Here is a 22,611-nt window from a genome sequence, read left to right as displayed (position 1 = left end):
TGGACTGGCAAAATTGTATTGTTATGCGGGATATCATTAAAAACCTGATATAAGTCAAATTTCAAGATGCTTTCCCGACCGAGTACCCTGTAAGCTGTAAAAGCTATCAGAATCAGCAGCAATCACAAAGTTAGGAAAAATAAATGCTGTCTTTTTCTTTCTAATATCAAATCAACAATGTCAAAAGGAGAGATACCAGTGTTTAAAAGAAGTAATGTAGCATAGAATAGGCAATATGTGAAAGAAGAAAAAAAACCTGTTGTCGATTTTCACGGTGATAGTAGTAAAGGAGTGATTCCTTTAATGCCTCCCGTTTTCTTGCATTGTAATTTATTTTCGAGACGGAAAGTAAAATGTCAAAAATAAACGAAATATGTTTTCTGAAAGTTAGTACGCGAGTGAATTTTCCGAAGTACATTGCGTCCACATTAAAATATAGTAGTACCGTCTAAAGCTAAAGCAATCTAATTGAAATGCCGGTAAGTAAAAGATAGGACGTGTAATGAGGTTACTTTTGAAACATTTACATAATTGTAAATCAGTTGTTAGTGATTTGTCACGTTTTAAATTGAGAATGTCATACATGTGTGTTATACATGATTTGTCTTAAATATTTTTACAATGAACATTCAATCTAAGTGCTGTAATAAACTATTTGGTGATATTACAAACTAGAAATGGGAAATGGTATATGAATTATGCCTGTAGAGACACCGTGTTTGTGTTCCTCGCCTGATGAATGCCAAGTAATTTGACTAAAAATTAAAATTATCATAGTTATAGTTGTTTAACTTTTTTATAGTTTTTGATTATAAAATTTGTCTATCTATAAGCTAAAGGTCTGGCTTTAATTGCTTAGATTTATTAATATAACTTACACTTACACTTTATAAAAAATATTTCGGATGGTTAGAAATTGTATGTGTTTGAATCTCCTCATTCTGATCTCAAACATTACATACCCTTTCCTTTTAAAGTATAGATTAACTTTTTTTTTAGATTTTGTTACAAACGTAATAGTAAATGTAGTTTTCTTGTTTTAAGCTGGTAAATTGTAAAGTGAATGTTGAATTAAATATTTTATAAAATTACTATTAGTTGTTTCGATTGCAAATGCATCACGAAAACCATGGAACTCACGGAAGTGACGCTCGTTAGTGTTTTTCGCAGCGATTTCTTGATAATTTATTTGTTTACTTCCTATGTTGTAATTCCACAACTCATAGGTATAATCACGTAGTAGTTACTTTTGATCGGAAATACCTTGCTTGAACTCCATACGAAAAAAAGCCAATAATCCTTAAAACCAATATTCCTTAAAACAAGTAAATCAATAGGTGCAATCGATGTTTAATGATTTCGACTTTTCGATTCAAACTAAAAATATATATATATATAATTTAGATCAAATTAAAATTTTCGTAATAAATTGTAAAGTTTAGCAACAAACTTTAATTACTATTATTAATAATGATTTATAAAAAATATAAATATGATTATAAAATATGTACAATGTACACACTCCACGTGTATGATTTATTTCCATGTTTTAGCAAAATCGAATAGACAAAGATTCCCTTTGTCCATACAAGGTCGAAACGTTAGAACTTTATTTTGGGGGTTGTCATATGCAAAAGGATTGTAGTCAGTCATGACAAATTACGACGATGAGATAGTTCGAATATGACGGAAAAAAATAATTCAATGAATATTGACTCCAAATATATGGGATTAGGGCAAGAATCCAGGAAACAAAACGGTCCACGACGTCAGTCGACGTTAAACAAAGATAAATGATGATTATGAATTAAAACTAAAATATTAAGCGTCTTGTGTCTGTAGTTACCCTGACTAACTCACCCTCCAAACCGGAACACAATAATACTAAGTGTTGCTGCTGAGGTAAAAAGAAAAATATTTAATACAACAATATATTTTGGTTAAATGGGACCAGGACATTTGAGAAGTTACCCCTTCTACTAATAATTACAATGGGGTCCCGGGTATTTTGGTATTGAAATACCGTTGTTACTAGCAATAATTAAACCTATCTAATTAAGACATTATTTATAGTTTTATTTAATGCTATATAATTGGACTGTGTAGATTAATAGCCTCTATAAGTAAGAACAATTTTATTCACTTATGATTTTGAGTATTGGTCTGGGCAAGTTACAATACTTGCATGGTTTTATTGCAAACATTCGAATTTTCTGTGTTTATTTGTTCTGCTCTTCTTCCTCTTTGGAAATACATAAATATTATGTAAGTTTCGTATTACTTACAAATATAAAACCGTATTTAAAAAAAAAAAAAAAACATGAGTCAGCACATTATGAAGAACATTATTTTTCATCTCTTTATATGGTTTATTTCGAACGCTCCAAGTATATTCCTACTACTGTACTGAGCCCTGTAAATTAATTGTTATGTTAAACCTGACTATTTGGGAAACTGGATAAATGAATAGACTCTTAAAGTTATAATAAATCCTAGCGATCCCAATTATACAGGTTACACTGGATAATATATTATTTTTTAATTATGACATACAACTTATAAAATACAATCAATAATCTGTGGTTTCGTGGTTTTTAGCTGTAATTTTTATTATTACTCGGGACTGGGGAGTATTGGTATATATGTCTGGCAATCGAAGTTTGAACTACAAAATTATTTATCTGTACTCTGTAGAAATAAAATTGTAGAATTAAAAAGTGAGGTTGAGAATTGTGATAGGATCATTTGATCAATTTTGCTCGAATTTTAAAACACGAGGTGTCTTTGTCGTAAGATAAAGACACTGTTTATTGAGTAAATATAGAGTATTTATAAAGTCCGTAACATGCTTATGGAATTGCCTGATGAAATCGAACAGAACGATAGCGGAATGGAGTCTTTGACCGCGAGCAAAGACGATACACCAGAACGTAGACCCGAAGATATTTTCATTACTCCAGTGGTAAGACTTCAGTCGGATAAAAAAAAAGTATTTGAAAAATAAAATATTAAAAGTCCTTTATTCCAGGTGGTTGGAACATCACCCAGCACTGATATTCAGCCTTCCTTAACTCTCAAAGAATATGACGATGTAAGTATTCGATTTTTCAGTAATATATTTTATTTATATAGCTTCTTTTATTAAATATGTTCTCATATTTCAGGAACCAGATGAAACTCTGTCTGAAAGATTATGGGGTTTGACAGAGATGTTCCCTGTATGTGTTCGCAATGGTACATACACAGTTACTACAAAGACATGGTAGGCTTTGATCATTGTAATTTTTTTATAAGTCCAGTTTCATTCCAGTGACATTTATTCTGATAAAATAAGTCTGTTTGTGTATTATAATTAATAACGCCAATAGCTGCGTGGGAAAGCAATTCATTGACATAAAAAGTAAGCTTATTAGGTTTGTGTGTGTATTATATGCATATGAAAAAATGGTTTATGAATGTAATAGTGATTTGATAAACACAACTATTTGGATTTACATATTTTTATAAGAAGTCAGATTTGAATACTTAAATTGTATCATGTATTTTAGGAGTGGTGTTAAAAACCTTTATCAATTATCACGGTCTGTTATGTGGGTTGTGGCCAGTTCATCTGTTATTCTCTTTGCGCCAGTCATATTTGAGGTTGAAAGAGCACAGGTTGAAGACATGCAAAAATCACAACAAAAGCAAGTAAGTATATAATCCTCTATCAAGATTATTTTATTAACATAAATATTGTTCCATTTGGCTGCTACTTTTTTACATTATGCATTATATTTTTTTTATATGAACTTTGGTTTATAGACTTGACTAAATTAAAAAAAATGTATACAATGTATATTTACATTGTAATCTTAAAATGTAATGGGGTAATGACATTTGGTTTCTTGCTATAAACTAAAGATAATAATGTATACACAATTGGAGTAAATTTATTTAGTATTAATATTATATATTATTGTTTATTTGAAGAATTCAGATTATGTCAGGAAACTATCAAAAATAAAAGAATTAAAATAATATTTTTAGCTTACCCAGTTTTTTTGTGATTTCAAAAGATTGTTTTCTTAAAGCATTAATATTCAAGAATTATCTCTTTACCTGAATGATACTTTTTATTTTACAACAGAAACATTTGCCCAACTTTTTACTGTAAATGGAATGGTATGATCATTCATATTTAGAAACATAATTAATGCATGATTTATTACAGGTGTTGCTGGGAACAAACACTGCTATGTCAGGGCCCACACCTGGCATGCCACCAATGCCACGATAAATAATAATATACCAAATAAAACTATTATAGATATTGTGTAATATGAATTTACATGTGTATGTATTTTCTTCAAATGTCAACCTGAATGCTTTAATATTAGTTTAGGTAAAAATAGGTTCTTCAACTTTTCTTCATCCTTTGGCATCTTATCAAGATCTTCTGCATCTATACGCATTTCTGATTTTTATTTTTTTTTAGACATAATTATATTACTACCCGTATTATATATCATACAAAAATTAAATTTAAATATCAATTATTATTTTATGTTGGTTACATATTTGGTTTGTATAGTTCGAATGGCAATTGGATAGTATACATATTATTTTGAGAGTGAAGTAGATATCGTTTTGTTAAACATCTAATAGTGAAAAATAAATGTTAAAATAATGGCAGCAGTATTTTATTCATATTCCAAATTTTTTTATTTGACAAGACTAAAAAAGTTTATTATAATAATAATCATTTATTTTCAGACAACATAAGTCCATACAATTGAGATACAGCAAAAAATTACAAATTTCTTACTATATTATTGTTAGTAACACTTAAAACTATGTTAGACTTCATAATTAAATTATTTATAATTGTTTTCGCTATGCACGGCACGCCAGTACTTAACAATGGGGTTTTCAGGGCACTCAGAGCATATCCTTAAAATCTCATTCTCAGAATTCCTAGTGCGGTACCAAAATGCCGCAATCCGCGACCTAACAATCGCAAAATAATTAGGGATTTTGGCGTCGGCAAACATGGCTGACGCACTGCAGTACCTAGGCAATTTTCATCAGAATGCGATACGCGTTATTATGGTTGTCAAGACAAATAGTTGTTCCCGAAAATGTCCTTAAGGTATTTAGCGGAAAATGAAAGAAAAGATTTACTCGGCCAATAAAGGGTAATAACGGCGTTTCACAAAAGGTTATTTATATAGTTATTCACGACGACATTTGCTTTCGGAAAAGCCAATATGTATAAGAAGTATAGATATTACATACGTACGTAAATAATATTAAGCAGTATATTAACAAATTTGTGCCTTTCCTACATAAACTAAACCAATCAGTCGACGGTTTTTTTTCTTGTCCATGGCTTTTCAGGTGACAACAAAATATAATCTGTTATTTTAACTGCCATAGCTATCATTTAACGACAGCCGTTGTCATATAGACATTTCTCAATTCTCATTGAATCAAAGTATTTCATGGAGCACAGACGAAACCAATGTTTTAAAATTTTTATATCGTTAAAAACATGGCAAACACAGGCTTATTGCCTTTTGTGCGTGGTGTTGATTTCACTTGCAATGACTTTAGTGTAAGTTCAAAGTAATTTTTGTTTTTTATTTTCGTTATGATATCATCACTAACCTCCTATGTTATGTGGCCTAAATGTTACTTTAATTACAGGGCGACAAATTTCCCGATGCAATTCGTTACATGACCGGGCTTCAATGGCTCAGGCTTGATAAAACAAATTTAGAGGAAATTCCTGAGGAATTAGGAAAGCTTATGAAATTGGTAAATAATATATTGTTTACCTTTTATCATCATTGACTTTACTTAAAAACTTTGTTTTATTATATAAAATAATCTGTAAATTTTATAGGAAAATTTGTCTTTGAAGAAGAATAACTTAGAAAAGTTATTTGGAGAATTGACAGAATTAAAATGTTTGCGTTCATTAAATGTAAGGCACAACAATGTGAAAAGCTCAGGAATACCAGCTGAATTGTTTCGTTTAGAAGAATTGACAACTTTAGACCTATCTCATAATAGATTAAAAGAAGTACCTGAAGGATTAGAAAAAGCCAAATCCCTTCTTGTTCTAAACCTTAGTAATAATAAGTAAGTATTAGTATATATAATAGGATACATTCTTCTATTCTATTTAACAAGTAATTTTGCTTGATTAATACTGAAATATATTAAAACCATTCTCCGTCTATATAAATATTGAGGCTTTGTGTAGCCATATTTGGGAGGGTACCAGTGCCAAATAGCAACACTACTGCTGATGGTATTTCACTGACCACCTCTATAAAGCATTGCTGTTGCTCATCTGCTTTTATTAAACAAATTAAAATATAATCAAAATTAAATATTTTGCACTTAATAAAGTAAAATGATTAATTTGTAAAAAAGTTAATCAATGTTGAATGTGATCCAATATTTATTTATTTTTTATATCAATGTAAATAATTTATTTACATTCATTAAAATCATAGATTAAAATTTATATAGTGCTTTGTTGGTAATTCTTATCTCAATGGAATAACTTGTTTTAGAATTGAATGTATACCGCCGACACTGTTTGTTCAGCTGACAGATCTATTGTTTCTAGATCTTTCTAATAACTCTCTGGAAACTCTTCCTCCTCAAACTAGAAGACTGGCTAATCTGCAAACACTTATACTTAATGATAACCCACTTGGACTATTTCAGTTGAGGTAACTATGTTTCCATAAACTATTATATATTTTGCTAACAATATAAAGAAACAGTAAAACGATATATCTTATGATATAATTTATTTTTTCTAAAATCATTATTAACAAGTCAGATATTTGTTTATATAATGTGAAAGTAAAGTTGATTTAATCGAAAGAAACTACATGTTCTGAGCTCTCACATAAATTAGTGTTAGAAGTATTACTTTATTTATTATTTTTATCTTACTAATTATTTAATAATAAAATATATAGAAGAAAGTGAAAACTTGCGTTAGACAATAAGGAAGAAAAGTAATTTCATGGTAGAGATGACCTTATATACAATATCAGAATGAATCATCATGAATATAAATATTCCATAGCAACATTATAAAAAAAATATTATATGATCTATTGGATGAAAGCAAAGTTGAAGAAAGTTAAAATTTTGTTTATTATGGACAATATTAAGTACCTTTAAAAATAAAAAAAATTTAAAAAGTATTTGTTTATTAATTTCTCTGCTGTGCACTATTGCATTTTGAATTTATTTGACTATATTGTGCGTGTGATAATTATTATATTTAAATTTTATTTTTGATTTTGTTAGACAGTTACCATCACTACAGAGTCTGGAGACTCTACATATGCGTAATACACAGAGAACCCTAGCAAATCTACCAACGTCCCTTGAAACTCTTTGCAACTTGTCTGATGTGGACTTATCCAAAAATGCGCTAACAAAAGTACCTGATGCGCTCTATTCCTTACAAAACTTGAAAAGGCTCAATCTAAGTGATAATGAAATCACCGAAATTTCGACAGGTATGGAAATTAAAATTCGACAAATGTTGATATATATCTGTTTGAGGTTAAAAACTTCAACACTGTTTAGACAATTAATCATTAAATTTTGGCATATGCATGTGTTTCTTGACATCATCGACATTTGAAATTTGATGTAAAAATTAAAACTTTTTCCATATTTTATTGGACTGCCTGTTAAAATGTCTGCCTACAAGATCGCCTATCCTGTGGTTCGAATCTAAAACAAAGGTTGCGGGTTCAGATCCGGGCAAGCACGGCTAAGTTTTCATGTGTTTATTCGTGTTCTAAACATCGTGAAAAAGTCGACCACTTGTGTATCCACGAACTCGCATTAGAGCAGCGTGGTCGATATTCCATATTCAAACCGTCACAAAAGGAAATACTTTGCCCAACTGTCTGTTAAAACTATGTTATATTTTATTATATTTGCCAGTTACACAAAAGGCATGTCCAAACAAATCCAAACAAACGTACATTAACATTAAACATGCGCACTTTTCTATATAAAGTTACCTATGACATACTTTGCTCTTCAAGTGTGTTCAAAACCTGCTTTGCTGTTTAGATCAAGGTTTCATATTACACTTTGCTAAAACGGGACTTAAAACTTACAACAACACTGTTATTATATTTTTTGTTTTATCCTTTTTGAATCATTTAGGAAAAAAAGAAACAAAATGTTAGTATTGTTTTTATAAATACATCAATACATCGACATAATGATTGTATTAATACAGAACTCAACATACTTATACCGTACTACGTAATAATACAGTAACAGCCTATTAATGTCCCACTGCTGGGCTAAGGCCTCTTCTCCCTTTTGAGGAGAAGGTTTGGAGCTTATTCCACCACGCTGCTCCAACTCGGGTTGGTAGAATACACACGAGGCAGAATTTCAATTAAATTAGACACTCGCAGGTTTCCTCACGATGTTTTCCTTCACCGTCAAGCAATAGATGAATTATAAACACAATTTAAGCACATGATAATTCAGTGGTATTTGCCCGGGTTTGAACCCACGATCTTCAGTTAGGATTCACGCGTTCTAACCACTAGGCCATTTCGTAGGTCCTATAAATAAATTGTAAAAAAAACTTGTAAAAAAATATAATTTATGTAGATTTTTCTACATAAATGTTGGATAAAATGGAATTATTGGAGATTACATGAGTCGACGATTCCAATGGCACACAAAATGTACGGTGAAGTTTGTTTAATAATGAGTTTTCATAAAATTAAAAATACACTATTACGAATAAAATACTTTTAATAATAAAATAGAAGATTATCTCCTACAAGTTGTTTCCGCTTTATCTATAAATAATAATAAACTGACTTCAATCGATGATAGGGCTTTGTGCAAGCCCATTGGTTAGGTGCCAGTGCTACCTACTACTACTGGTGGTAGGGCTTTGTGCAAGCTCGTCTGGGTAGGTACCACCCACTCATCAGATATTCTACCGCAAAACAGCAATACTTGATATTGTTGTGTTCCGGTTTGAAGGGTGAGTGAGCCAGTGTAATTACAGGCACAAGGGACATAAAATCTTAGTTCCCAAGGTTGGTGGCGCATTGGATATGTAAGCGATGGTTGACATTTCTTACAATGCCAATGTCTAAGAGCGTTGGTGACCACTTACCATCAGGTGGCCCATATGCTCGTCCGCCTTCCTATTCTATAAAAAAAAAAACCACACACTCATCGTGTATTCTACGGTCAAACAGCAATATTTAGTATTGTTGTGTTCCGATTTGAAGGGTGAGTGAGATAGAATGAGCCAAATGCATACAGACACAAGGTCATTACATCTAAGTTCATAACCATTCACCATTAGGTGGCCCATTTGCAAGCCCGCCACCCGATATTATAAAAAAATAACGTAAAACATCAAACAAACAATGATCGTCAAGCCTTGTATCTTACTTTTACTATTCATTCACGCATGTTATATCCAATGAATAACATTAAAGCTGCCAAACAATTTTTCTTATGAAAGTGTTTTCACTTGTGTTCATTTATTGCACTATATTGTATAATTAAATCAGATTAGAATGTTATTAGAATACATATTGCGCTCAGTATGGTTGAGGTGATACCACTGTAAGATTAGTTGCTACGTCAAGGCTGTATTCACAACTAAAATAAACGTATAATAACTTATGGTATTTAAATAAATTAAATATTCATAATACATGTTTATCGATATATAAGCGAAATGTTAAATTTAATAGGTACTTAACTGAAGTATTAAGTACTAATACCAAGTACCAATTCAAAATTGAAATTATAAATAATAAAAGTAGCAGCCAGTAATATTCTGGGGAAGTAGCTTTAGATTTATTCCACCACGCTGATCCAATTCGATTTGATGGATCATTACAGAATTTCATCCGCGCTTGCAGGCATGCTCACGATATTTTCCTTGATTTATACAAGATGTTTTATAAATACAAATTAAGCTTATGAAAACTATGAGGTGCTTTGCCGGTTTGAACATGCGATCCGGTTAAGATTCTATTTTCAAATAATTATAGCCATATACAAATAATATAAACAATTAAAGATAAAACTAGCAAATCAGGAAAAATGTTTAAAACGACGTAATGTCTCTTCCAGCGATGGACATTTGGCAAAAACTGGAAAGTTTTAATCTGTCACGTAATAAGTTGACCGTGCTGCCAGCTTCGTTGTGCAAGCTACAAAACTTGAGACGACTCCACGTGGATGACAACAAACTGGACTTCGAGGGTATACCTTCCGGTATAGGCAAGCTCGGTAACTTGGAAGTATTCTCCGCTGCTAACAATGCTCTAGAAATGATACCCGAAGGACTATGCAGGTGGGTAATTGTTTCATTTATTACATTCCACTCTTACAGTAACCGACAAAGTAAATACAGCTAGAGATTCTTATAACGAGTCTATATTTCTTATCAATATCGATATTCTTCGAAGGAAATATTTATAATCGGTAACGTTCATGTTTAATTTAAAAGTATAACATATAATAATAATAATATAAGGATAATATCCTGGGACATTATTCACACACGGCCATCTGGTCCCAAATTTAACAGAGCTTGTACTATGAAAACCAGACAACTGATATACTACATATACTACTTTTTCTTTTGTAAATACATACTTATATATATAATTACACCCAGACTCAGGACAAACAGACATGTTCACGCACACAAATATCTGTCCTGGGTGGAAATCGAACCCACAACTTTCGGCGTGAAAAGCAAGTATCTACCAACCGCGCCAACCGGCTCGTCTATATATATATATATATATATATATATATATATATATATATATATATAAGTTTATAAAATAAATAGGTTGAAGTTATTAATATAGGATTTAATAATAATGACTAATCTTACTACTAATGTAATCGGGTTACGGCAAGAATAATGTTGATACCTAAGATTGATAATAATAGTTATTGTCGTTAACCTCGTTCTACTTTGGACTTTTATAATAAAATAGAGCCTATAACCATCTGGTTTCTACTTTTCTAGAAAATGCGATATAATAATATTATACTAGCTACCCGTTCAGACTTCGCATGGGTTAAATAAGCATGTCATTCCGTTACCGATTTCACTTAAAACATGAATGGTTACTGTGACTTATCTATAAAAATAGGTATATGCTCACGGTGACTTCTGTGATGATATTTGTAAGTACCAATCTCTCGTAAAGGTTTTTTCGTGTACATTATCGTTCCTGCAGCGTTCGCTTTGAAAACAACTGTGCCGATATTTGTTTATCCGACAACGTCGACATTAGGCATATTAAAATATGTATATATAACATATTAATTACTAACATACTATGTAACATATTACCGTAATGAAACTATAAACTAAAATGATATATCAATCGGATTTAGTAGTTTTTGCGTGAATCGGAAAAATAAACAAAACAAAACTCGTTTTTTTTTTTAGATATCAGTTGTTTTTATTTTAAATTCGTTGTTTTAAATATAATAAATAATGTATCAAATATCTCCACTGTATAGATGCGGATCCTTAAAGAAACTTAATCTGAGTTGTAATAAGCTGATCACGTTACCGGACGCGATACATTTACTGAGTGACCTTGAGAGTTTACAACTACACGGTAATCCAGACCTCGTAATGCCGCCGAAGCCCGTGGAGAGGCCCCGCGGCGCCGGCCTCCAGTACTATAATATCGACTTCTCTCTGCAAACCCAGTTGCAACTGGCGGGCGCAGCGACGCCGGAACTTTCGGCGCCCTGCTGTAAGTATCAAATGCTGTTTAGATTTCTTTGCTAAGCGAACCGGTACTGGTCATTATATTATTATTAATTATACTCCGGTATGAGAAGGGTAGGTTAGTTGAATACGTGATTTTTAAAGGGTGATTGCAGTTACAAACCCGGGTAAAGAGCAATGATTTTTCATGAGCTTTATTTGTGTTTATAATTCATCTCTGAAAGTCGCATGTTTCTATGATATACACGTCTATCCATCAACCTGCCTGGGAGCAGCGAGGTGGAAGTTAGTTCTCAAAACGCCCAGCAGTAAGACATTTACTGCTGAATGAATAGAGTGTAGTTGCCTATTATCATTTAATAAAAAAAAAGAATAGTAGCAATGCCCTTTAAGGAAATTACTAATACTCCTATTTACTCCTCCGTTTAAGCCTGTAGCTTGTGTTAGAAGTGACGACACTATTGTCGACCCAAGGGATCTGGATCAAACACGCGACTTTTACATCACTAGGTGACACGTAAACTATTGCGCTTAAAGTTTAATATTCTTTTTCAAAATGAGTTTATATTACCGACAATAGGTGTATTTCGAGTGTCAGATAACACATTACACAAAACAGTTGAAAATTATCAGAGCGTTACTCAAAACGATAAACTGGACTATTTTCTAATATCACTTACATAACACGATCAATGTTGCAAGAAATTAAAAAACATCCGTTTACAGGCTTAAATCCGGGCAAGCATGTCTATTTTTTTTTATTTATTCTTTGTCCAGAAGTTCCATTCACACACTGTAACTATTACTCATGGTATCCAACAATCGTATGTCAGTGTCGGGTGCCAAGTCGGACCCTATAGCGCGCAAGCTGCGCCTGCGCCGCGGGCGCGCCGAGCCCGAGCAGCGCGACTCGGCGCTCATCCTGCGCGGCATGCAGGAGCAGGCCAACACGCAGCACGCCGCGCGCGACGGCGACCTGCCGCACAGCGAGCTCAAGTTTGTGCCGTGGCCTTGTTCGTGGCCTACTTTTTTTATATAATAGGAAGGCGGACGAGCATATGGGTCACCTGATGGTAAGTGGTCCCCAACGCCCATAGACATTGGCATTGTAAGAAATGTTAACCATCGCTTACATAACCAATGCGCCCCCAACCTTGGGAACTAAGATGTTATGTCTCTTATGCCTGTAATTACACTGGCTCACTCACCCTTCAAACCGGAACACAACAGTACCAAGAATTGCTGTTTTGCGGTAGAATATCTGATGAGTGGGTGGTACCTACCCAGACGAGCTTACACAAAGCTCTACCTAATATTTATAGTTATGCTCTGATATACTAGAAGGCATCAAATCCATATCACAGTCGAGTTCGAAGTCTCTTATTATATTTAGTAATTAATAATTATTTAGCAAATTGTCATTTTTGTAACTGAAATATAACTAAATCTAAAAAATAAGAGAAAATTTAAAGTACAACTTGCAACCGTTTGGCAAATTTGATACAAAATATGCGTGTTTATACTTATATATTTATAAAATATTATATGTTTGATGCATGACATTCTACTACGTGTACATATTTACATTACAATTGAGGAAGGATAATTATATATTAATAGATGTATGGATAACACACGCTCATTGTAATAAAATAATTCCACGTGACAGACCAAAACGCTGGGATGAAAGCTTAGAAAAACCACCGTTGGATTACTCCGAATTCTTCGACGAAGACACCGGACAGACGCCCGGGTTACAGATTTGGGAAATCGAGAACTTCATACCGGCTCCCGTCGACGAGGTGATTTGTTACTATAATAAAAATATTTCGAGAAATTTACGGAATAATATTTAATTTTACTAATTTTCCACTGAATTAGGTCGCACATGGAAAATTCTTCGAAGGCGATTGCTACATCATATTGAAAACGTCCATCGAGGAACAGGGGCAACTCTCGTGGGATATACATTTTTGGATCGGTTCCAAGGCAACTGTAAGTTAAACTCCCGATGGTACCATCGGTAACCACTACCAGACGGCTGTATCGGTGACGTCCGCAGCTAGACAAGGGCGCGTGCGCGGCCATGCACGCCGTGAACCTGCGCAACCTGCTGGGCGCCAAGCGCACGCAGCGCCACGAGCAGAACGACGAGTCGCCCGAGTTCCTGGCGCTGTTCCCCACGCCGCCCGTCTACATCAACGGCAGCCGCACTCCCTCGGGCTTCTTCACCGTGGACGACCCGGTGAGCCGCAGAACCTTAGGTTTACATATCACATACAGCATAATAAGCAAATACTTATTTATAAATATATGTTTATTTATAAGAAACAGTATTACTTACCTACTAACTTACCTACGTACTACGTAAGTTCCAATAACAACTCATTGGAAATGTCATTTTGTTCACGACTCCATCATGAATACCAAAGATTATTTTAGACCTCGACTCATGCAAATTCAAGGTCACTGGAATGTGCCACAGCTGGACAATGCCTCCTCTCTTGTTAGGAAAAAGGGTTCAGAGCTTATTTGTCAACGATTTTACAGGTTCTATCTGAAATATGGAGTCATAGTGCATTTAAATAAGTCTGTAATGGTTTCCGTTTGGCAGCACTACGTGACGCGCCTGTACCGCGTGCACGGCGCAGGCAGCTCCATACACCTGGAGCCCGTCGCCGTGCGCGCCACCTCGCTCGACCCGCGATACGTGTTCGTGCTGGACACCGGCCTCGTCATATACTTGTGGTGAGGGGACGTCTCCCAGGTGGCCAGTAAGTCGCCTCCCGTCCTATGTTTCGTTAAACATATTGTTATATACACCTTCAGGACCGGTAAAAAGGCGAAAAACACGTTGAAATCAAAGGCGCGGCTTTTCGCGGAGAAGATAAACAAGGAGGAGAGAAAAAACAAGGCGGAATTAATATCGGAGCTCCCTGGAAAAGAATCGAGAGGATTTTTGCAGATTCTGGAATATACGGATGAAGAACCTTTCGTGGCTGAGGTAACTTCTTCTTTCTTCTTCTTTCAGCAAGTTTTAAATACACCTATTTCTCTTGGCGTTCCTATTGTGTGGAATTAAACATACATTTAGTCTATTAATAGCATATCACAAAGGCTTCCTCTATTATACATATATTATGATATAACTGCCTCGTTGATCTAGTGGCTTGATGTAAGGCCGCAGACCTGGAGATTCAATTTACAGGTCGGACTAATAAAAAGTTATTGGGATTTTCTGTCTGAAAATTCTAAGTAGCAGCCCGGAGTCTGGAAGTTGGAAGTGTGTGCACTCCCGTGTCTCGGAAAGCACGTAAAGCCGTTGATCCTGCGCCTGAACTCTTTCCGGTCGTGTCGGATTTCCGTCCCATCAGATTATGAGAGTGAGGGAAGAGAGAGTGCACCTGTGTATGTGGACACACTTGTGCACTATAATATCTCCTGCGTAGTTGGCTAATCTCTCTTGAAATTCGCCGCCGTGGCCGAAATCGGTCTGGAGGACATTATTGTTATGATATATTATTTTTAAGCTATATACAGTCATTTTTATAATATATAAAATAAAAAAACAAAACACACATTACAAATTTATTGAAAAGACACAGCGTCTTAAAGATTGTCCTGTGGCATTGTACCCAAGACGCTGGCACTATTAATTTTAAAGATAATAATATGACTACATAATAATGGATCTAAGGAAATGTCGCCCCATGACAGCTATGTGGCTATGCTATGGATACACGTAACACTATGTGTCGCCCAGGAGCACGTGCCGGAGGAGTTCACGTGGTCGCCTCCGCGGCTGTACCGCGTCGAGCTCGGCATGGGCTACCTGGAGCTGCCGCAGGCAGGCGGAGTGCTGGAGCGGAACATCCTCGCCACGAGGAACGTCTACATACTGGACGCGCACCAGGACTTGTTCGTTTGGTAAGGATGCCGACGCACATAATACATGTTCTTATATTATACGCGTATGTATATATATATATATATATATATATATATATATATATATATATATATATATATATATATATATGATTGTCGATTGGATGAAGTTGAAAATTCCCCTTTAAATTAAAATAAGTGTGGAACTACACTTTCCCAACAGCTATCCTATACAAATTTTCCCCTTCCCTCCTTATTTATCGCCATAGGGATGAATTTTCAATAATCCTTTTTTAGTGTTCGTACGTTTATGCATATATATATGCATATGACATACAGTGTGTAGGCGAACAGATTCAGAGATGTCGCTGACGATGTTCGTTACAAAAATTACTCTTGTAAACAAATTCATGCTCTTAGATACATCGATTGTGCGATGTTTGTCACTATTTTACGAACCGTTACCACGCACTCATCAGGTATTCTACCGCCAAACAGCAATGCTTAGTATTTCTTTATTTTGGTTTGGTTTGGCCAGTGTATCTACAGGTACAAAATCATAACATCTTGGTAAACAAGGTTAGAGACCACTTACTGCCAGGCCCGTTTGCCCGTTCTATTTTATATAAAAAAACATATATACCGTGTCAGGTTCGGCAAGAAGTCGTCGCGGCTGGTGCGCGCGGCGGCGGTGAAGTTGGCGCAGGAGCTGTTCGGCATGGCGCCGCGCGAGCCGCACGCGCTCGTCACGCGCCTGCAGGAGGGCACCGAGACGCAGGTAACGCGCTCGTCACGCGCCTGCAGGAGGGCACCGAGACGCAGGTAACGCGCTCGTCACGCGCCTGCAGGAGGGCACCGAGACGCAGGTAACGCGCTCGTCACGCGCCTGCAGGAGGGCACCGAGACGCAGGTAACGCGCTCGTCACGCGCCTGCAGGAGGGCACCGAGACGCAGGTAACGCGCTCGTCACGCGCCTGCAGGAGGGCACCGAGACGCAGGTAACGCGCTCGTCACGCGCCTGCAGGAGGGCACCGAGACGCAGGTAACGCGCTCGTCACGCGCCTGCAGGAGGGCACCGAGACGCAGGTAACGCGCTCGTCACGCGCCTGCAGGAGGGCACCGAGACGCAGGTAACGCGCTCGTCACGCGCCTGCAGGAGGGCACCGAGACGCAGGTAACGCGCTCGTCACGCGCCTGCAGGAGGGCACCGAGACGCAGGTGCAGCCGGCCTTACTATGACACGTACAAAGCAACAGTGTTCGAGTCAATTAAGACAAATGGGACCTAACTTGTTATTTACAACCTCTGCTATTATTATATTATATAACTTTTTACCAGAGAGACCTCTAAACTAAACTGGAATTCGCAGTAGTGTTATAACTAACAATTGGTGTTGTATAGGTGTTCAAAACATACTTCCTGGGCTGGGAGGAGGTGATCGCAGTGGACTTCACTCGTACGGCGGAGTCTGTGGCGCGCACAGGCGCAGATCTCGCCTCCTGGGCCAAGCAGCAGGAGACCAAGTCGGTTTTTGTTGTTAACTTATTTCGGAGTAGTGATCTTTTTATAGCCCAATTTTTATACTCTTGTAAATTAGAAATCGTAAACATTATTAGAGTGCAGTAAAGGCATTTATTGAATCAAAAATTTAAAACAAAATTAGCTAAACCATAATTTTTTTCAAGTCGAATTTTATTGGTACATTTGAATCGTGTCATATGAGTTCAAGATACAAATTATAATAATTTAACGCTTAGCTTCAAGCAAGAAAGTCATTTCATCTAATAAAATATTTTAAACCAACTTCCTGCAAATTTCTTTCACAGGACGGATCTTTCAGCGCTGTTTACACCCCGGCAACCAGCAATGTCAGCGACGGAAGCCAAAACATTGGCAGACGAATGGAACGAGGATCTAGAAGCTATGGAAGCTTTCGTACTAGAGGGACGACATTTCGTTCGTCTGCCTGACCAGGAGCTGGGCATCTTCTACAGTTGCGATTGCTACGTGTTCCTATGTAGATATGTGGTTCCTGCTGAGGTTTGTGAAAAAAATCACATATGCTTGAAATATGAAGTATAAGTGAATGACGAACCTCTATGTTCCAGCCTTTCGGTTATTATAATGAGTGTACCCATATATGTAACAAAATGCACGTAAAAATTAAAAACAAAAATGATTACAGTTAAAAAAATCGACGCGAAATATTTATTAATAATACCAATGTAATGAATACTGCAACATAATTTTGTAGCTAAAAAGTCACGATAAAGTTAGAAGGAGTTAATGAGTTATTCTATATTTGATTTCGCAGGCGGAGGACGATAGCTCCGGTTCGGGTGCAGCGGAGGTGGAGGCGGAAGCAGAGGCGGAGGCAGAGAGCGCGTCGTGGGTGGTCTACTTCTGGCAGGGCCGGCGGGCGCCCAACATGGGCTGGCTGACCTTCACCTTCGGCCTGGAGCGCAAGTTTAAACAGCTGTGTCGTCGCCTGGACGTTGTGCGCACGCACCAGCAGCAGGAGAGCCTCAAATTCATGGCACACTTCCGGAGGCGGTTCATCATACGAGACGGGAAGAGGAATCAGAAACCGGTGAGACAGCTGTTTCAAGATTGTCTTAAAATATAAAAGTCAGTACGATTACGATATCACTCTTTCTTAATTAATTTTCTTTACGCTAGTTTGGTTAAGTGCAGTTTGGGACATTATTATTATTAGAATAAACTAAATTTCAAATGATATGCTAAAATTATAAAATATTACTGTGATGAAAAACGATTTAAATGAATCAATTCTATCAGCTTACATTAAAAAATGCTTAACAAAATAGATACTCCAATCTTGCGCTGCCTCGTCAGCGCACAGTAAAGGTACAGTCATTTTTTGTTAAGAAATTCTCGTTAATAGCCTGGAGTTAGGAAGTTGACAGCAACACGGGTAGTGTACGGCACACTGTCTAGTTGCCCCGATCTCTCGCCGGTACCAGTGACTAATGTTCCTGTGTGTGCAGACGGGCGAGCGGCCGCCGGTGGAGCTGTTCGAGCTACGCAGTAACGGCTCTGCGCTGTGCACGCGCCTCGTGCAGGTGAAGGCTGACGCCGCCAACCTCAACAGCGCCTTCTGGTAACTGACCTTGAACCAATTAAATTATACTAATCATTAAAGACTTTAAGACTTACATAATAAATAAAACCAAACATTACAAAATAATAATGATTTATATTGTATAAATACTTCAAATAAGATTTATCTATAAGTATATTAGATATACATGATATATGAACATAGAAATTGTCATAGAATTTTTAAAAGAAGAAACATGACAAAGTGCACAAAAAAGGTTGTTCCAAGTTCAATTTGAGACGATACTTGTGTTACTATTAGGTATAAAAAATTCATAAAGCATACAAACTGAAATTATAATTTAAAAAATATATTAAATTAATAATATTTTGTTATAGCTACATACTGAACGTGCCACTTGAAGGCTCCAAGGAGCAGTCTTCGGCAATCGTGTACGCGTGGATCGGTAGCAAAAGTGATGCGGACTCCGCGAGACTCATAGAACAAATCGCCGACGAGAAGTTCAACAACCCTTGGGTCAGCCTACAGGCAAGTGAAAATATTATGCGATATTACAGTAGCTCATTCATTCTAACAAAAGATTCATTTCTACATTATTTAGTAATGTTAGTAACATTTATATGTAGTATATTTCGTTATAAATTTGATTTAATTTTTAAAAGTTACCGCTTAGTTCTAAAATAGAAATAAAAAATACAGGCATATTATAAATAACGTAAATCCAAACATAAAAAATATAGAACTTTGTGAAAAAAAACGTTTTAATATTTACTTTTAATATATTTTACTACGTTTTAATATTTACTTTTAATTTAAATATATTTTACCAATTAGGTGTTAGCCGAAGGCAGTGAGCCTGACAACTTTTTCTGGGTTGCGCTTGGCGGACGGAAGCCGTACGACTCGGACGCCGACTATCTTAACTTCACACGTCTGTTCCGATGCTCCAATGAGAAGGGATATTTCACTGTATCCGAAAAATGTACAGATTTTTGCCAGGTAAGCCTAGGATTAGTTTTTTTACAATTTATTAAAAATAAGTTTGATCTTTTCTTATGACAAGAAAGTCGATAAGATATTTACCTGCTCCATTTTCTTATGGGATGGTTAGTAGATACGATGTTGTTTTTTAAAATTTGTACCAAATCATGCAGATCCTTATACTATATCATCAGCATCCTTATACTATATTTATCTATGTAGACGAGTGTCTACATAGAATGAGAGTTCATTGGAGACCAGCCAAATACGTAGGAGCTATAATAGCGCACTAGTGTGTGCGGAAACAAAAGTGCACTTTATTCCCTTCACTGTCATTATAAATTATATTATCTGTCCACAGTTAGTTATTAGATATATGGTCATAAATTGTATTAATTTTAAAAAATATAATTTTATGTTACAAAAAATAATTAAGTATAATAATATTGTTTGTTTTAAAAGGACGACTTAGCAGATGACGATATAATGATATTGGACAATGGTGAGCAAGTGTTTCTGTGGCTTGGAGCTCGGTGTTCCGAGGTTGAAATCAAGCTGGCATATAAATCTGCTCAGGTAAATAAATATTATTGTATGAATTTAATTAAAATTATTATGAACTTCTTATCATATAATACTGGTGATAGGGCTTTGTGTAAGCTCGTCTGGGTAGATACCACCCACTCAAATATTCTACTGCAAAACAGCAGTACTTAGTATTGTTGTGTTCCGGTTTGAAGGGTGAGTGAGCCAGTGTTATTACAGGCACAAGGGACATAACATCTTAGTTCCCAAGGTTGGTGGCGCATTGGCGATGTAAGCGGTGGTTAACATTTTTTGCAATGTCTATGGGCGTTGGTGACACTTACTATCAGGTGTCCCATATGCTCGTCTGCCTATCATTACTATATGTTCACCGTGGACTTATAATAGTCAGATGTTCAATGAAATTTTATTTGTAATTAAATTTCAGTTAAGAGTTTTATATATCCTTGTAAGAATTTAATACATCCTTGTAAGCTGTTATTATTGTTACCATATTAAATAGGTAAATAAAAAATATTATATATTCAAATTTATTCCATTTTCAAAGTTAAACCCAATTGTGTATCATTAGTTATTAGCATAAAGATAATTGTTCCTTTAATAATCCATCAACAGGTATACATCCAACACATGAAGACGATGCAGCCAGACAGAACGCGGAAACTGTTTCTCACACTGAAGGACAAGGAGTCGCGACGGTTCACTAAGTGCTTCCATGGTTGGGGAGAGCACAAGAGGCCTCCTGAATAACATGATCAATTCTTCTCGTTATTTATAAAAGTCCATATAAAAAAATATTTATCAAACAAATAAGAAAGAATTTCATTTACTGGTTCTGATTCTGCTGTATCTCTTAATTTACAGGCTTAATCATTTTTATATCTCTTTTTCGATTCAATTCGATTCGATTCAAGGGACAAAAAAAGGCCATCAAATAAAGCATTATGCTTTAAGGAAAATATAGTCATTTAAATTTGTTCAGTTGTCAATTGTATACAACAGAATCAAAACCATTGGGAAGTTCATTGATAAAAATATAGGTGAAATATATATAATTCAACGATATCTTCGTATTATCATATTGTAAAATTGTATGACAACTTTTAATTTTTACATTTAAATTATTGACATAAATTTTTTCTACTGTTATTTTGAAAGAATTTGAAAAATATTTCTAAATCGGTAAAAATAAGAAATAACAATATAGCTCATCCTTTGGTGTATCATAACCACAATGTAAACATATAAATCATATTTTATTTGCACTATTTACGCTTTTTTTAATCTTATCAGTTAAAATGTATTCCTCAATGCTAAAGACTACAGAACATAATTGCTTTTAATGTAATAATTACGGTATAATATCCATGCTCTTTGCTTCAATTTTATCATCATAATACAAGACAATTACTGTGGGTAGGGCCAATTGGTCTAGGGAGTTGTCACCTAGTAAATAGTTGTTCCAAAACTACACACCAATGCTTTACATTACTCGTAAGGAATGATGAATAATTTCACACAAGGAATTTAACGTCTCGGACACCACAACCATTGTTCTATCATAAGAAGGTCTTTATTTCAAAGGCAAGTGGAGTAAAGATAAACAAACCTTAGATTTACATTTTCAATGTGATTTGCTAATGTTTCTAATATATTATGAACTAAAAACAGTCCTTGATTTATATATAACTTAACTGCTTATATCTACTTTATATTACCTACAAAGTTTACAACTTTACAATTTTTTTCATGAATACCAAGACTATTTTGATTACATCCATCATTGGATGTAATCAAAAGAGTCGTATCAAAATAAAATCGTAGTTGTTAATTTACCTTTACTCCTCCGGCTATTGGAATCTATTACAGACCAGTTCCATTTTTTGGGAATAGTAATAAATATCTGGTTTGTATATATGTACTGCAGTGCCTACTCAACTACGACTCTATTGTTTGATGATTACTATTTATATAAATTAAAATACTTGACGGCAGTATTGCTTTTCTGAAATACAGTATAATATATCTTTAGACAAAATATGTATTCAGTATTGAATTAGTTAAAATATATACATTTTTATTCACAGGCAAGTATACATGTCTGAGCGTTTCTGAACATTGGAGATTTTATTTAAAAAGTCAATCCTTTTTAGGATAAGACCAAACTATTTACAGTTTAGTAAAACCTCTTTTATAATAGTAATATATCAATGTGAAACAACACAACAATATTAATAATGAAAATTTTATAAATGTTAAGTATTATTTATCACAAACTCATATTGAATAAGTCTTCCATGAGAGGATTTGAATAAGTGGGAAT

General features: G+C 35.1%; 2 protein-coding genes across 2 annotated transcripts; both read left to right on the top strand.

The window, feature by feature from the left end:
- The first annotated feature begins 2,656 nt into the window (after nucleotides 1-2,656).
- LOC126773653 (mitochondrial import receptor subunit TOM22 homolog) lies at nucleotides 2,657-4,674 on the top strand. Its single transcript, XM_050494661.1, has 5 exons — nucleotides 2,657-2,962; nucleotides 3,029-3,091; nucleotides 3,165-3,262; nucleotides 3,549-3,690; nucleotides 4,214-4,674. The coding sequence occupies exons 1-5, from the start codon at nucleotides 2,846-2,848 to the stop codon at nucleotides 4,277-4,279; spliced, it is 486 nt and encodes a 161-aa protein (XP_050350618.1). The 5' UTR covers nucleotides 2,657-2,845; the 3' UTR covers nucleotides 4,280-4,674.
- Nucleotides 4,675-5,474: 800 nt separating this feature from the next.
- LOC126773635 (protein flightless-1) lies at nucleotides 5,475-22,571 on the top strand. The gene is made up of 23 exons (XM_050494624.1): nucleotides 5,475-5,596; nucleotides 5,689-5,799; nucleotides 5,888-6,126; nucleotides 6,567-6,728; nucleotides 7,321-7,535; nucleotides 10,159-10,381; nucleotides 11,575-11,816; nucleotides 12,625-12,787; nucleotides 13,461-13,593; nucleotides 13,673-13,786; nucleotides 13,854-14,036; nucleotides 14,406-14,539; nucleotides 14,621-14,795; nucleotides 15,555-15,718; nucleotides 16,331-16,457; nucleotides 17,081-17,202; nucleotides 17,506-17,719; nucleotides 17,994-18,269; nucleotides 18,688-18,800; nucleotides 19,139-19,289; nucleotides 19,596-19,760; nucleotides 20,205-20,318; nucleotides 20,904-22,571. The coding sequence occupies exons 1-23, from the start codon at nucleotides 5,534-5,536 to the stop codon at nucleotides 21,036-21,038; spliced, it is 3,738 nt and encodes a 1,245-aa protein (XP_050350581.1). The 5' UTR covers nucleotides 5,475-5,533; the 3' UTR covers nucleotides 21,039-22,571.
- The last annotated feature ends 40 nt before the right edge of the window (nucleotides 22,572-22,611 follow it).

This window comes from Nymphalis io, chromosome 15, assembly GCF_905147045.1.
Source record: "Nymphalis io chromosome 15, ilAglIoxx1.1, whole genome shotgun sequence".
Classification (NCBI taxonomy): domain Eukaryota; kingdom Metazoa; phylum Arthropoda; class Insecta; order Lepidoptera; family Nymphalidae; genus Nymphalis; species Nymphalis io.
This window is presented reverse-complemented; position numbering and strand designations above follow the sequence as displayed.